The sequence below is a fragment of the Ochotona curzoniae genome, unplaced genomic scaffold (assembly GCF_017591425.1).
Source record: "Ochotona curzoniae isolate NIBS_2020 unplaced genomic scaffold, NIBS_Ocur_1.0 contig_1, whole genome shotgun sequence".
In the NCBI taxonomy this organism is placed as follows: domain Eukaryota; kingdom Metazoa; phylum Chordata; class Mammalia; order Lagomorpha; family Ochotonidae; genus Ochotona; species Ochotona curzoniae.
The window spans coordinates 1593885-1609909 of NW_024464918.1; the positions used below are offsets into that span (position 1 = coordinate 1593885).

The 16025-nt window shown below is 46.1% G+C and overlaps 2 protein-coding genes across 2 annotated transcripts; both read right to left on the reverse strand.

The window, feature by feature from the left end:
- Positions 1-36: 36 nt before the first annotated feature.
- On the reverse strand, positions 37-6085 carry ZMAT2 (zinc finger matrin-type 2). The gene is made up of 6 exons (XM_040971345.1): positions 6002-6085; positions 5554-5647; positions 4009-4132; positions 2685-2758; positions 1777-1922; positions 37-1107 (listed from the first exon to the last, which is right to left on the reverse strand). Exons 1-6 carry the CDS (start codon positions 6017-6019, stop codon positions 964-966), a joined length of 600 nt encoding a protein of 199 aa, XP_040827279.1. The 5' UTR covers positions 6020-6085; the 3' UTR covers positions 37-963.
- A 1140-nt stretch (positions 6086-7225) lies between these two features.
- Positions 7226-15874, reverse strand: LOC121152238 (histidine--tRNA ligase, mitochondrial-like). The gene is made up of 11 exons (XM_040974203.1): positions 15656-15874; positions 14479-14553; positions 14095-14214; positions 13879-13974; positions 12654-12666; positions 12264-12380; positions 9994-10121; positions 9670-9912; positions 9065-9181; positions 8706-8852; positions 7226-7975 (listed from the first exon to the last, which is right to left on the reverse strand). The coding sequence occupies exons 1-11, from the start codon at positions 15761-15763 to the stop codon at positions 7916-7918; spliced, it is 1224 nt and encodes a 407-aa protein (XP_040830137.1). The 5' UTR covers positions 15764-15874; the 3' UTR covers positions 7226-7915.
- Positions 15875-16025: the final 151 nt, after the last annotated feature.

Sequence of the window (16025 nt, forward strand, 5' to 3'; positions counted from 1 at the left end):
ACATGTACACGGGGAAGAATTCGTTCCCACCAAAGGTGAAATGGGCCCAACTCAACGCTATTTATTATACAAGCTGAACAGCCCCTGAGACACAGGGACTCCCATAATGAGGTTTTGAGTTTTTGCTGTTTTTTGTTGTTGTTTTCTTTTTTGCATCAAATAGGTTCTTCCAAGAGCCTGCTCACAGGGAAGACAAAAACAGAGAAATCCTCAGTAAAAGGAAATGAACAGCAGCTGAAAACAGTCTAACATCTGAACAATGTTAAAAAAAAAAATTTACCAGACACAGACCACACCAAACACTCGTCCCATTTAATTTCCTCTTACATGCTCTGAGGAAGCCAAGAACATCAGGCCCCAAGGCAACAACGCTCTGGCATTCGAGCACGGGCCCCCTCTGTATGAGATTCATGCACACACATCCGCACGCACCCGCGACCCAGGCAGAAGTACACATGCATGCACAGGTGGCTGAAGAACCTCGGAGCAGGGCAGGGCGGGGGCAGGAAGGGCTGGCCACGGATATGCCACCAACTGCAAAGTGGGGGCCCAGAAAACCCTTCTGCTGCAGGCTGGACACACGTCAGAATTAAAACAAAGGCAGAACACAGGATAAAAGCAGGATGTTCAGAAAAGAGGGTGGAGAGATGATGATGCAGGGGTTTCTAGGAAAGTAACCTCAGAAGGGGGATGGATTTTTTTTTTATTGGGAACTAGATGGGCAGAGGTCCTGTGACTCCAGTGATAAACTGAGGCTCAGGGAATACACCATGGCATTACCTCTGCATCTTGTACCCTCTCCCAGGGTGGAGCGAAATTAGACATCCACCCTCTAGCCCTCCCCATTGACATTCTGAAGGACTTTGCCTAGTACCCAAAAATAAATGACTCCCCCACCCCCAACACATACACACACAAAGTTAGGTCCAGCACAGGCCAAAATCAGGCCAAGTATAGAAAGCCTCAGTAACTCTTCTTTGCGGAACCAAAACCAGAGAAGCCCATCACAGCTGCCATCTCATCATCTTCTTCAAATGTCAAGTCCTCCTCGGCCCTCCTCTTCTTTTCCTTCTGTTTCTCTTTCTTGTACGCTTTAGCCTTTTCTTCCTGTGGGGAAAATCATTCAGACTCAGCAACCATATGCTGTCAAAAGTTGCATGTATGCTTCGAGATTTCCTTCTACTGTTAGCAGAAAGTAAAATATAAAATCAAGTAATAGGAACTAACATTCTAGAGCATGCAGTACATGCTGGGAACTGCCCTGAGTATTTTATATATATATTTTACTAGGAGCTCCAATACAAAGAAACTGAGGCTTCATATAACTTGGCAAGATTTGCAGCCAGTATGTAGGAGAAACAGAGTTTTGATTCTGTTAACCTGTTCCAAGAGCCTCTCAATGACTCCATATATTTAGGTAACAATCCTTTTGGGGATTAATTAAGGCTATGCAGGTATAGGATGGAGGCAACTGGGACATCTCTGTAACTTCCTCTTAATTTTTTGTGAACCCAACTCTATGTAAAGAAAAAAAAAAGTTTTCTTTTTAATGAAAGCACAACTACCCATAAAAGTACAGTCCCCTGTCTCCCTAAAAAAGAAAGACAATATAAAAGTACATCCCAGAGAATCCCCAGGAAAAAGGGTAGGTTTGGAGTCATTTCCTTCAGAACCATGAATCGCAAACAAGGGCAACAGATGTTGCCCCTGATAGTCAGCACATGTTACTCTGGGGATGGCTAAGGAAGAGGCCGCAGCTGTACAGGTGTGCCTTACTTCTTCTCGGAGTTCCTTCATCCTTTCCTCAAAATCATAATCCTTTTGCTTCTCTTCCATCTTCTTCTTGTTGACCTCAAACCGTTTTTTCACCTGATCCAGGGTGGAGCGTTCCACACGCATAGACATGCCCAGGTTCCGCTGATCTGGGCAAGATCAAATACAGGAAGGCAAGGTCATTACAGCACCCTCAGAGGCCTCTAACTGACCTTGCAAAAACCTTTCATGAAACACAAAGCAAAAATAATTATGGCTTAAAAAAAATTCCTTTGTCTCACCTGTTCCTAGAAGCAGGTAACAAGATGGAAATGTCTTTTAACCGCCTTACCAAGTCAATGTGAGAATCAGTGGGGCCAGACAGGTCCAGGGAAAGTATATGGTTTGGGTTTATCAAGAGCCCAGCACAGTTTTGCACCTATGGCCTCCAAAAACATTAAATAATGAAGTAAAGGACAACCTGACCTAAAGTAACCAAAGCAATCTCCAGGTAACAACAAAAAAGCCCAGGAACAGGTATTTGATGTGGTAGTTATGACACCATTTGAGACACCCACACTGCAGATTTAAGTGCCTGGGTTTATAAACCCAGCTCAGCTTCTAATCTTCATAATGTACAGCTTGTGTGGCAGCCAGTGATGGCAAGTGGCTGGATCCCCACCACCCCTCAACTTGGAAGATCCAGTGAGGTCTATGCTGTTGCTTTTGAGTAGCCTAGCTCCAGCTCCAGCCATTGGGATGGGTGCATTTGGGGAGTACACCAGATGAGCGATATCATTTCCCTCTCTTTAAAATAAAAAGTTAAAAAAAAAAAAAAAAGAAAAAAAGAGCAAGAGCACAGAAGATATTGCCTTCCCCGCCACGCCATCTCCAAAACCCAATCCCAGTCATAAGCTACCTCCAAGGCTTACGTTTCTTTCCGTTAATGTGATCCAGGAAATTGATGGAGTCCTTCACCACACAGTCGCAGACATTGCAATAATATCTAGAAAGAGTAGGAAACAGCAAATGGGAAAAATCTGGTTTCAAGGCTCTATCTTTCTCAACTAAAAAATTCCAAATTCTTAAGGGGAAAAAAAAAAGGTTTTCAGAAGTGTTAAGATTTTTGGGGTCGCTAATCCCCTATCGGAATGCCTGGTTCAAGTCCCAGCTACTCTGTGCTTTTAATCCAAATTCCTGTCACAAATGTAGAGACCCAGATGGAGCTCTGGTGCTTCTGGTATTGGCAGTCACATAGTTTTTGCAAGAATCTGCAGAGTAAATGCGTACACAGAACTTTATTTAAAACGTCTAATATTTCATTTCCATAAAGCCTTAGCTCTTGTGGTGGTTATCCTCCAAGACGGCTCCCATAATGAGTCATTCTCCTGGTATTCCAACCCTGTGTAGTCTCCTTCCAATGTGTACCACGTTGGGTTGTGTGTCAATTAGAATATGTTCAAAGTATGGATGATTATCTCTAAGATTAGTTTTTAAAAGCCACGGGATGAAAGCAATTAGGCCTCTAACCCGTAAGTAGCTGAGAGAAGTTGGAAGCAGATCTTCCAGCCCACTTAAGCCCCAGATGAACATGAACCTAGCCAACCTGCTTGCTTACAGCTCCACAGAAACCCTGGAGCTAGACCACTGAGGTAACCAACTTCAAGATTCCCCATCCGTAAACACTGTGAGCTTCTGTTTTACATAACTAACCTTTTCTAATTGACTAATCAAAAATCTCACTCACTGCCACCTATGGTGGCTTCCTGCTTGAAATCCTAGGTGAACAAAAGGATGGTGAGACCTTGTGAGATCCTTCTTTCTACGGGTTACAGTGCTGGGCCAGCATAAAGGTGCACAGCCAGGTAATCCAAAACAACTGCAGTTTTTGCTGCTAATCTTGAACCTCAATACTCTTCTATGCCACTAATATCTCCTAAGCTCCATGCTAGTTCCACTTAATTTCTCCCCTAGCAATATCTTCAATTAACCCTTTACTCCTTCTTTATTCTAACAAAATCTCTTCGGAGATATAAGGAATAGTTACAGTGCTAACAACACAGAATGGCCTCTCCTGGAGACATTACTAAATATTAACCTAAAACTTTAGGGAGCAAAGCAAAATAATCTAAGAATGAAATGATGGGCAGCAAGGTTATCATCCTGGGATTAGGGATCCTCAACACGTCCCAAAACCAACACACGTGGTTCATCAGATCTACTTTTGGCTGTATGGAAAGATGGAGAACCACTCACCCTCCCATCTCGGACTGCGGGGTGGTCTTGGTAATGACAATTGTCTTCCCGAGCTTAGACTCCAGGTCCACCTTGTAGTCCCTGTGTCGCAAAAGCTCCCGTTTGACGGGCTGCACTGGCTTTCCTGAAAAATAATGGATAAGAAAGTCCCTCCAATATTTCATGTCCTCAATCAGAAAAGAAAATCTGAAATGGGACTAATTCCTGAAAGAAACGACACAACAGGCACTTCCTGCAGCAGTTAGCAGTATCTAACGGAGAATCTCAAGGCAAGAAAAAAAAAATGACACTCTACAGCTTTCCTCCACCTTCAAGCCAATAAATCTACAAGCAACCTGTTCTCCATTTCCTGATTAGCTGAGGGGAAGATCTCTGAATTGTCACTGGAAGCAGTCTTTTCAAAATAGCAAGAATATATGTGATTGGCAAAACAAGGGAAGACAGAAGAGGAAATAATTCGTAATTTTTACATAATCAGAAAGATTCTCTTATTATTTGGCATAGCCAATGATGTTTAGGCCTCTAATCCATAAATACCTGAGAGAACCTGGAAGCAGATCTTCCAGCCCACTTAAGCCTGAGATGAACGTGAGCCTCGCCAACATGTTTGTTTACAGCTTCACAGGGATCCTGGAGCCAGACCACTGAGGTAGCCCAATTCAGTTTCAAAACAAATCCAACAGTGGAGGAAAAAAATAAAAAAGACTAAGGGCACCCAGTAATGCTTTTTAGGCAGATACGAAAAGGATAACACACAAAAGTCAAGTTTAAAAAGGGGAACCAGTATCTAGGAAATCTCTGTTCTAAGAACAAGCCTACAAAGACCAAAAGGCCGGGGGTCGGTGCTGTGGTACAGTGGGCCAAGCTGCAGTTGGCAATGGCACCATCCCAGATTAGAATGCTGGTCAGATTCCCACCTGCTCCATTTCTGAGTCAGTTTCCTCATAACTTGTCTGGGAAAGCAGAAGGCCTCCAGAGTGCTTCAGCCCCTGTCACCCATGTGGGAGACCCTGAGTAAGTTCCAGGCTCCACTACTGCAAACGATTTGAAAAGTCCACCAACCATGTCGCGCTGCATTTCAAACACATCAACCAATCTTAAGAAAACAACACACCGAAGTGTCCGTGTGCAAACAGAAAACTGAAAATTTGCAGATAAGAAAATCAGACATTTCTTTTTACACAAAGAGCCAGCACAAGGGAGCACCTGCTGACAGGATCGATCAAAAGTCTGGATTGATTCGCAGCTTTCCTCTGTCTACATGCCAGGGTCCTGACTGGGCCAGCAAAAATACTCAACATCTCCGTTACTAAAAGAAATCCTGGCTCTTTAACTCAAGAAAGCCACAAATGAGTCAGTCCAAGCCGGGACACGGCAGCCGAGAACGGAGCTGAGAAGCAATATACAACCCCTTGGGTCCACCTCCCCGCTTGCATGTCAGACATGCAGACGCTGGACCACTTGGCCAGGGGCGGCTAGGGTGGGAGCGCAGCCCCCTCAACTCCTCGCCCGCTCTCCAGCCCACGGCAGCGCCTCGGCACCCACCATCCTTCTTCTCTCTCTCCTCCGTGAGCCTCTTCTCGGCCAGCTTTTCGTACTCATCTTTGTCCCACTTCCGGCGAAAGTCCAAGTTTTTTGCCTGTGGTGGGGGGGGGGGGGGAAGAAAGCGCTCAAGATCGGGTCACTGTCGTGTCTGGAAACCCTCCCCCTCCGAAACGCAAAGAACCGCGTCCTCTCCGCGTAGGAGGCTCTAGGAGTCTCCGATAGCGAAATCTCTCCGACTGACGGGAGACTGAAGTAACCCCGGGACCCCAAACCCAAGAGACCACCGCGGGTCCACAGACCCAGTGCCGGGACCTCACAGAATCCTCAGACGCTAGACCCTGGCATCGCGAGGTGTCGGGAGGCCTGTGTACAGGAGTCGGTCTCTACTCAGCACTGAGGAACCACCCGTCCATCCCCTCGAAGCCTCCTCCTCACACACAACACTTACCCCGCTGCCCGACGCCATCTTCACAGCTAAGTGAATGGGAGGTCGGAAAATGCCGTAAACAACGGCCTGAAGCCGTAAAGCAAAATGGCTCTCCAATGAGCTTGCAGTCTCGGGTTCTAAGCCGGCTGAGGACTGGAGGGCTTTTACCACAGGCTTATTGGCCCCGCCCCTGCTCCAAGGAGATGGCGCAGGCGCAGGGAGTGTACGAAGCAACACGGAAGTAAGGGCGCCTGCAAGCGTTTTCCTTCTTTGGCTTTCAAAACAAGAATTGGAAAGCCCATAGATTCAGTTCTTGCCGCTTTTATAAACGAGAAAAATTAAGGTTTAGCACATGTCCTTTTCTTTCTTTTTAAAAAATATTTATTTTTATTGAAAAGGCACATTTACAGAAAGGAGAGACAGATCTTCAATCCACTGATTTACTCCTCAAATGGCCACATTAGCTGGAGCTGAGCTAAAAGCCACGAGAAAAGGGCTTCTTCTGGGCCTCCCACGCGGGTGTAGGGGATGGAGGCTTTGTGTCATCTCCCACTGCTTTCCCAGGCCTTAATCAGGGAGCTGGATGGGAAATGGAGCAACTGGGACACGATCTCACATACGGGAGGGATGCTGGTGCTTGGAGGTGAAGGATAGACCAGTTGAGCCAACATGCTGACTCAAGTACACGTTTGTTGCTGTTGTTTTTCCTCTCTAGTTTTATCAACTTTGTGCAGTATTGTCAAGTGTTTGTGAACCTTGAAGCCAAGTACTGCTAATAGGGGCCCTAGGTGTCCCACTCACCTTCAGGCACTAAGGATGTGGTCTTAAACCTCATTGAAGTGTTTGCAGCAGCTGAATCCTTCCTTCCCTAGGCAGATGTGGAAGGCTCTTGGGCATTGTTTCTCTTGAAGTAACACTGTCACTCTGGTTAACTCATTTTTTCTTTCAACTGTGGAACACTGGAGTCTTTCAATCTGCAGGGAATAATTTCCTCCGTAGGATTGGACATGAGTTGGCCAGGAATCAGCATTGTCCTTGAGCTGATGCCTCAGGCTAGGCTGACTTCTAACAACATGACTCCTCCCTCCACCTTGAGGGACAACAGGTGAGGAAGAGGCTGTGATTGTTCCGTGCACAGAATCCACCTCAGGGCGGATACTTGCAGCTCACCAAATTTCCCAGCATACACTGAAGGCTTTCTCTGACAATACGCATACCCATCCCTTAATAAAACAACATTCAAACTGCCACAGTTAGTATTTTATTTCACATTATCAGTCAACCACCTCTTAGAACGGCAGGGCACGAACTAGTCCGAGCATGACTCTGGTATAGCAGATCTCCATCTTGCCACCTACTGAATTCAACAATCAGGATTAGACAGACGGCAGCTCCATCCTACTAGTACAGAGGATGGGGCCAGAGAGACAACAGATCAACTTGAGTACTCCATGCCCTTAGGAAGGCATGCCTGTCCTCAAAGGAAACAGCAGCCACTACTTCTTGCTTTCTTTCCAAAACTCCCTGGATGTGCCACTGGTTGGCTGAGGACAAATTCCCGGAGCTGCTGTGGAAGGTGGTTGTGTCTGGCCTCTGATCTCAATGGTTCAGAATCCACAGCCTGAGGTAACTCTCCCAAAGCCAAGCCATGCTTACAGCAACTGGCTCAGCACCTCTTGGTGGTGCTTTGCAGCACTCCTTATTTGCCTCTGCAGTTAGAAAACGTCTCTTTCACATCCCAATCATCTGCAGTCACGCAGAGCAGTTGCTTCAGTAGCCCAGCAGTCCTTGGGGCCTTCTATAGCGCTGTACCGGGAAGGACGGAGGAGGTAGAAGGCACTTGTCACTCATCCTGGCCAGCTGTTGTGAAATCCAGCAGGAATTCTGTCTTGGATGGAATTTTTTCTACAAACAGCACTAGATGGTTTTCAAGGATCAAGACTCAGACAGTCGCTTCTGAATTTCAATTACAATATCTTTCCGTTTAACATGCACCTGAAACACAAGAGAACCCTGAGTGACAAACTAGAAAATGACTCTTGCTCCATAATTACTGCTTTGTCAGATTAATTTTTTTAATGATTTATTCATTTATTTATTCATTGGAAAGGCCAATATACAGAGAGGACAGACAGAGAGGAAGATTTTCTATCTGTTGATTTACTCCCCAAGCAGCCGCAGTGGCTGGAGCTGAGCCGATCCAAAGCCAGGAGCCTGGAGCTTCTTCCGGGTCTCCCACATGCGTGCAGGATCCCAAGTCCTTGGGCCGTCCTCAACTGCTTTCCCAGGCCACAAGCAGGGTGCTGGGTGGGAGGCAGGGCCACCAGGATACCAACCAGCGCCCACATGGGATGCTGGCACATGTAAAGCAAGGACTTTAGCCACTAGACTACCACACTGAGTACTGTCAGATTCATTTTACTCTGCGTGTAGTGTGGGCTCGAGGTAACCTGAAGAATATGCATCCCCAGGATTAAAGGGATGTAGCACCTGCTCTAATTCCACTCTGTTGCTCAGTCTCTAAAACATCCATTTTGATTTTATTTCCCTTTCGATAGATACTTCCAGCTAATACTCACTGGCTACAATGGCTGTTTGGGTGGGTCTCCATTCATCACCATCACTATAAACCCTGGAATTATTTCCTCAGCAGTACTATACACATGTCTTACAGAATCTGGGAAAGGCAGAAATACTTGCACTGATCCTGCCTGTCCCCACTTACCTCCTCTCTGCTGGCTACTGAGCGGAGCTTCACAATCCCGTCTTTCAGTTCTTGCTCACCAATAATGACCACCAGTGGAATGCCTGTGTGTTCACAGTAGTGCAGCTGACTTAATAGTTTAGGGTTGTTTTTGTATTGCATCTCTGCCTGGAAGGGATTGAGACAGAGGGTTCAGAAGTGACCAAGCACACAAATCCCTGCATATGCATTCCAAAGGCAGTAAAAATCAAATGCCTAGCTCTCCAACCCTAAGAAGCTATTCTAAGGTAACTAAAAGGGTTTTGCATTCTACCCAAGAACCAAGGTAAATGGGCCTGGCTCCAGAACTTTATATGGCTGACGTGTCAGCTCCACCATACCTTGATCCCAGCATCCCAAAGTTCAGCAATCAGCTTCAGCCGTTCTCGGAGGAAGTTCTTCTGGGGTGTGGCCACAAACACTTGAGTCTCTGTGACTCGCACACTCTCACCAACAGTCTGATAAAAGCAGAAATAAAACAAATAATCTTCCACTGAAACAACAAATCCAAACAAGAAAACAAACAAGAATTGGGAGGGGGCTGGCACTGTGGCCAGGTGAAGCATTGGGGCCTAGCAGTGGCCTCGTACTAGAACTGATTTAAGTCCTAGCCCCTCCACTTCTCATCCAGCCCTCTGCCAATAAACCTGGAAAAGCAGCAGGAGATGGTGGGCCCAAGTGCTTGGACCCCTGCACCCACCGGGGAGACCCAGAGGAAGTTCCTGACTCCTGGCTTCAGAATGGCCTAGTTTCAGCCACTGTGGGCATTTGCAGAGTGAACCAGGAGATGGAAGATTTCTTTCTATGTTTCTCCCTCTCTCTCTCTTTTTAATGCTAACTTTAAAATAAATAAATTTTTAAAAAATTGTCAGAAAAATAGTACTTCTATATTCTAGAAATAAGGCTTCTAGGCCTCCAGCCTCACCTACCTCCATCTAGCACCTACCTTCATCCTCTGCTCCACAATGTAGAAGATCCGCTCGACGCCAATACTGAGTCCCACGCAGGGTACCTTGTGGCCTTTAGGGTCAAACATGGCCACCAGCCCATCATAGCGGCCACCAGCAGCCACACTGCCCACGTTCAGGGACTCCCCTTGAGCCTGAGCTGGGGTCTTTGGCAGGACTGCTTCATAGATCACGCCTGTGTAGTAGTCCAGGCCCCGAGCCAGGCTCAGGTCAAAAGAGACCTGTGAGGACAAGGCCCAGAGGGGACTTGGTCTCCTGAGAGCACAGAACCCTCCAGAAGGCCCACTGTTACCTCCGCTTACCTTCTCCGCGATTCCAAAAAGTGTTAAGTACTCAAACAGCAGCTTCAGGTCCCTCAGGCCCTCCAGGGCCTGCTGGTTCTGTGACAGCCTAGGGTCCTGGAACATTTGTTCCACTAAGGATGCACCACCTACAGCAAAAAATAGCGAGCAATAACATCTGTGCTGTTCACTAAGGTATGTTTCACTTTATGTATGCTTTATGTGCCCCAGCTAATTCTTCTCATTGATTTTCTTTTCTTTTCTTTTTTAAGATTTATTTATTTTCATTACAAAGTCAGATACACAGAGAGGAGGAGAGACAGAGAGAAACATCTTCTGTCAATGATTCACTCCCCAAGTGAGCGCAACGGCAAGTGCTGCGCCGACCCGAACCAGGAGGCAGGAACCTTCTCCAGGTCCCCCCACGCTGGCTCAGGGACCCAAGGCCTTAGACAGTCCTCGACTGCTTTCCCAGGTCATAAGCAGGGAGTTGGATGGGAAGTAGAGCTGCTGGGATTAGAACCAGAGCCCACATGGGATCCCAGGGCTTTCAAGGCAAGGACTTTAGCCACTAGGCCACCGGGCTGGGCCCTGATTTTCTTTCTTTGAGATTTTATTTACTTTTATTTGAAAGGTAGAGTTACACAGAGAGAAAGAAACATACAGAGAAGAGAGAGAAAGAGAGATCTTCCATCTGTGAGTTCACTCCCCAAAAGCCACAAAGAATACAACTGGGCTAGACCAAAACCAGGAGCTTCTTGCATGTCACCCATGTGGGTACAGAGGCCCAAAGGCTTGGGCCATCCTTTGCTGCTTTTCTAGGCCATTAACAGGGAGCAGCTGGGACTCAAACCATGGAAAAGTGGAGCAGCTGGGACTCAAACCAATGCCCGCATGGGATGCCAGTGCTGCATGCAGAAGCTTAACCTGCTACACCAAAGTACCAGCCCTCTTTCAGAGAAAAAAAAAGGGGCCATTGATGAGGTATAGCAAGTAAAGCTGTCAGCTGCAGTTCAAGTCCTGGCTGCTACACTTCTAACCCAGCTTTCTGTTAATGTGCCTGGAAAAGCAGCTGAGAATGGGCCCCTGCACTCATATGGGTGACCAAAGTGAAGTTCCTGGATCCTGACTTCAGACTCCACCTGTGGACAGCCATTTCGGAGGTGAACCAGCAGATGACAGTTCTCTGTCGCTCCCTCTCTCTGTAACTGATTTTCAAATTAAGAAAGAAATCTTTTTTAAAAAAGAATAAAATAAAACAAATTGGGGGCCCAGTACAGTGGTATAGCAAGCTAATACTCTACCTGGCACACTAGTATATATATATGGGCACTGGTTTGAGTTCTGGCTCATCTACTTTCGATCCAGTGCCATGTCAATGGCCTGAGAAAGCAGTGGAGTATTGCCCAAGGCCTTGAGTCCCAGCATCCCTGTGGGAGACCTGGAATAAACTCCTGGCTCCCAGCTTCAGACCAGCTCTCCTGGCCATTTGGAGAATGAACCAGAGATGGAATTTTTCTTTCTCTGTCTCTTCCTCTCACTGTAATTCTTTCAAGTAAAAATACATAAATTTTTTAAGTTAAAAAAAGAGAAAAAAAAAAGAGAGAAAAAGATCCTGGTCTCATATAATCAGAATCACCTCCTCTGTCTGTACCTTTGTCACCAGGAGACACAAAGTATATGGACTTATGACTGCATATGAAGTACTATACTATTATCACAATTTGGGGGAAATAAGGAATATGGTGAGGGAGTAGGAGAAATCCCATAGCCTATATAGAATTGTACCATAAAAGTAAAAATAAAAATAAAATAGAAAAGGGCCCGGTGTGATGGCACAAGTGGTTAAGGTCCTCGCCTTGCACGCCCAGGATCCCATATGGGCGCCGGTTCTAGTCCCGGACGCTCCACTTCCCTTCCAGCTCCCTGCCTGTGGCCCGGGAAAGCAGTCGAGGACGGCCCAAAGCTTTGGGAACCTGCACCCGCGTGGGAGACCCGGAAGAGGCTCCTGGCTTCGGATCGGCATAGCATTGGCCGTTGCGCTCACTTGGGGAGTGAATCATCGGAAGGAAGATCTTCCTCTCTGTCTCTGCTCTCTGTATATCCGCCTTTCCAATAAAAATAAAAATAAATCTTTAAAAAAAAATAGAAAAAAGAAAGTATATAGTAAGTAAGAGAGACATTACATTTAGGCAAGCTTAGCACAACTGTGGAAAATTGTTTCAGAGATAGAATTTGAACCCATCACCCTCAGTCTTGTCCTACCATAGCTCTTAGACCCTCGTTCTTACCACGACACTGGACATAGTCCCCAATTCGATCAGCTACCTCCGGAGTCAGGCCTCTCTTTGCCACCATCTCATGTCTCACATCTGTCCAAGACATCTGTATGAACACCCAAACATTAGCTCAGCCCGACCGCCTTCTTTCTCAACTGAAAAGGATATGATATTTTCATTCAGGATATGCCACAAGCAGCTAACAGCACGCTCAGTAAAGTCAGGGACAGCTTAAGAAATCCAGGACAGTCTCACTGTACAGCAGAAATCAGATCTTTCTTTAGAATGTCTCCCTCCCTTCCAGCAATAAAAGCTCACGCCTGCCCAAAGCTAATTGGATTTGAGGGAGGACCGTTTAAATGTGGGGGGATAATGTTGAGATGAGGGGGGTAAATCTCATACTATCTATACTCATCTAGTGTGATGTTGGGGATAGTTATTGATGAAGGGTTATACTATGTAAGATATATGAAGTGAAGTGTTGAAGAAGTATGGAGGAATGGGTTAGATGTGATATTTTGATGGGGTGTAAAGGTATGGGGTAAGTTAAGGGATTGTTAATGTGATTGTTAGGTGGGGATAAGTATGTTTTTTTGGGTGAGGGTTAGATTGGGAATTTTTTTGTGTGTATGTGGGTGGTGGGGGGTGGGTGTGAGGTGGAAGTTTTGTGTTTGTATGGGCGGTGGTGATGTGGGGGAATGTGGTGTTGTTTATGGGTTTAGTTTGAAAGATGTATGATGGAGTGGGTGAGAGGGTGGGGGGAGTGGAGTGGGAGGATATTGGTTGTTCTTTATGATATATTGAGATATGTGTTCATGATTGGGATGGAAGATGTAGGAGTGTCTATTGATCTAATTATATCTATCTGGGATTGGTGTATTGGGGGAGTAGATGATGATGTGGAAAATGGTTGTGGATAGGGGGAGTTTAGGGGATTGATATGGAGATGAATGTGGTTATGATGTGATTTATGGTAGTGAGTATGATAGAGGATTTTGAAGTATTGGTTGTTAACTGGGGTACTATGTTGAATGAGTTAATTGAGTGATGATGGAAATGTTAGTGATAGAGAAAATGATGGGGATAGGTATATAGGGGGGGGATGGTGAAAGGGTAGGAGGGGGGAGGTGATGGGGTGAGAAAGTAGAATATAGGGGAATTATGGGTAGGGATGAGATGATTGGGTGGATGAAGTGTTATTGATTTTTGGTGAGATATGTTTGGGGGTTGTTGGTGTTTTTGTATTTGTGGTAAGTTATGTGGATTTGAGGGAATAGTGGTTGATGTGAGAGAATGGGTGTTTATTGTAAAGGGAGGGATGGGTGGAAATAATGAATTTGGAGTGTTTGGAGGATGAGTGGGTGTTGTTTGTTGGATTTTTATGATTTGTTTTCTGTGAATTTACGGAAGTAAGCACCTCTGGGGACTGGAAGGAGTGTTTTTTTAAGTTTACAGTGGACATCGGAGGTTAATTTATGGTTTGGATTGGAAATTGATTGGTTATGATGGGTGTTGAGGGAGGTGTATGATGGGTGATGGTTGGAATTGTAAGTTTGGTCCTAGAGGCCTTTGAGAGGAAGCCCTCTGGATCTGACAAAGATGGGTCAGGTGCCAGCACTCAGGATACTGTAAGGTCATAGCGAAGGGACAGTAACTCTCCACCTTGGTCCTTCAGATCATAGATGAGCCCCGAGTTCTCTCCATAATTCTCGCTCAGCATTTCCTTCAGGAGTCAAACACAAGCAGTCATCGTGCAAACAATGAGGACAGAGCAGATGAGAAGCTCTTTGGGACCCTGAAGGCCGGGGTAGAAATGGGGTTTCAGGAGCTCCTCTTCCCATACCTTCAGCTCAAATGCCGGAGTATCCAGACCCTTTGCTCCGTGACGTTTGAAACAGCTAACAACCACATCAAGAATTTTCTCCCTCACAACCATCTGCTCAGGACTAAAATCCCTAGTGCCCTGGAAACCAAAAACAGTCACAGTGAAAAGAAACAAAAAAAAACAATGTAAGACAAAGAGCTAAACTTCCTATAATTTAAAGTATGAAGCCGAAAACTTACGAATTCATGACTCTGAGCTCCACTCAGTAGCAAAGAATAGTAAGGTTATTTTTTTTTTTAAATTTAATGTAGAAGGGCATTAAAAGGAGGCAGAGAGATGATCAAAACACAAGTCAATCTTCCAAAGCAGTCTAATGGGGCAGAGTGGACAAAGTGCACCTACCTTTGGGGTCTTGATGACAAAATTTGGTGTTTCTTGATGTGATTTCAGTTGCGATGTCAACACTGACTCTGCAGCCTGGCAGAAGAAATGTGAACTGTAGCTCCTGTGGCCACTGGCCAGACCTGCCAACATCTCTGAGCCCAGAAGCCACACAGGGGCAAAGCCCCTTGATCATGAGCAACAAAAAGCCTGGCTCCACTTTATTCCAGTCTCACCTCCCTGCACCCCAGAACCCACACTGCACGAACAATCATGAGTCATGCATGGCACATACATGACACCAGATCTCTGCTATATAAGCTTATTCACTCTATCCAGAGTGTTTGAATATTTGAAAAATTTTAAGCCCCTGAAAACAATAAAGGCACAAACAACCCAGCACCAAACACAGGCAAGAATTAGTACAGTCTCCAGTTCTCAGATCCTACTCAAACAGCAAAAGGAAGAAAATGTAAGATCGCACTGGTTATCAAGTTTGAAGATGTGACAAATGCAACCCCAAGACAGAACTGACCTGAAGCCAAAGAACAAGCCAGTGAAATGAAATTGAAGGCATTTCCTGACTGATATATATAGAGTGCTGTGACTGAAAAGTAATCAAATATTTGCATCCTGCTGCCTATAGAACATTCCAGAAACAGAGGGTGTGCTCCGTTCATGCTTTGGCGGCTCATTTCTCCAAAGCAAGTCCAAACTCACCAAGCCCACAATCTCGCAACTGCAATTCCAAAATTTAAAAATCTCTGAGAACCAAACGTGCTCTTTGGAAATTCACTCTGAGTAAATGCCAACATGCACTCCATCTACTTCATGACCTCTAGTCAGCTCATTTAGTGTAAATGTCCATGTAGTTTGCTTAGGAATTATGAATGTAATTGGCTTTAAATTTCAGAGAAAAGAGTTTGGATCTGTGTGAAAATCTTCCCTAACTATGCAGCCTGGGGAAAAAAATTATTTAATCTTGCAGCCTGTTTCAGCGACTATAAACATAGAAGTACAAACTCCAGCTCCTCTTGTAATGGATTAAACGACAAATCACCCTCAATCCTCAGTTCATGGTGGAAACTCCAGCAAAACTGGTGGCCATGCCACTGGAGTACTGGCTTGCAGGAGTCCCTGCTTGCAGACCTGGAGGCCTTGCCCGGGGGAATGGAGATACCTGAGCAGAAAGCCTCACCTGGCTGTGACAGCGGACCGCCTGGGGACACGCGCATCGCGGTGGTCGCAGGAGCTGGCGGAAGATTGCGGCCCAGGCCCTCTTGGGCAGAAGTCCGAGCTGCGGCATTATGCGCAGGAGGCCGGCTTTCCGCGACAGGACCCAAAAGACGCGACCCAAGCAAGTAGGCTGATCCCGAGTAAGGAACACAGAAGGAGCGTTACCGGTTCAGCCGGCTGAGCGCCACTAGTCCTCAGTCAAGGCTTCCAGTAGGTACCGGAAGTGATGTTAGGGCCCGGCAGAGACTCTCTAGGCGTCCGGACTGGCGACTCGATAGCCGGAAGTCATCCAGGCCGAATGTGAAGGCTGAGGCCAACAAGGGCAGGTGTGG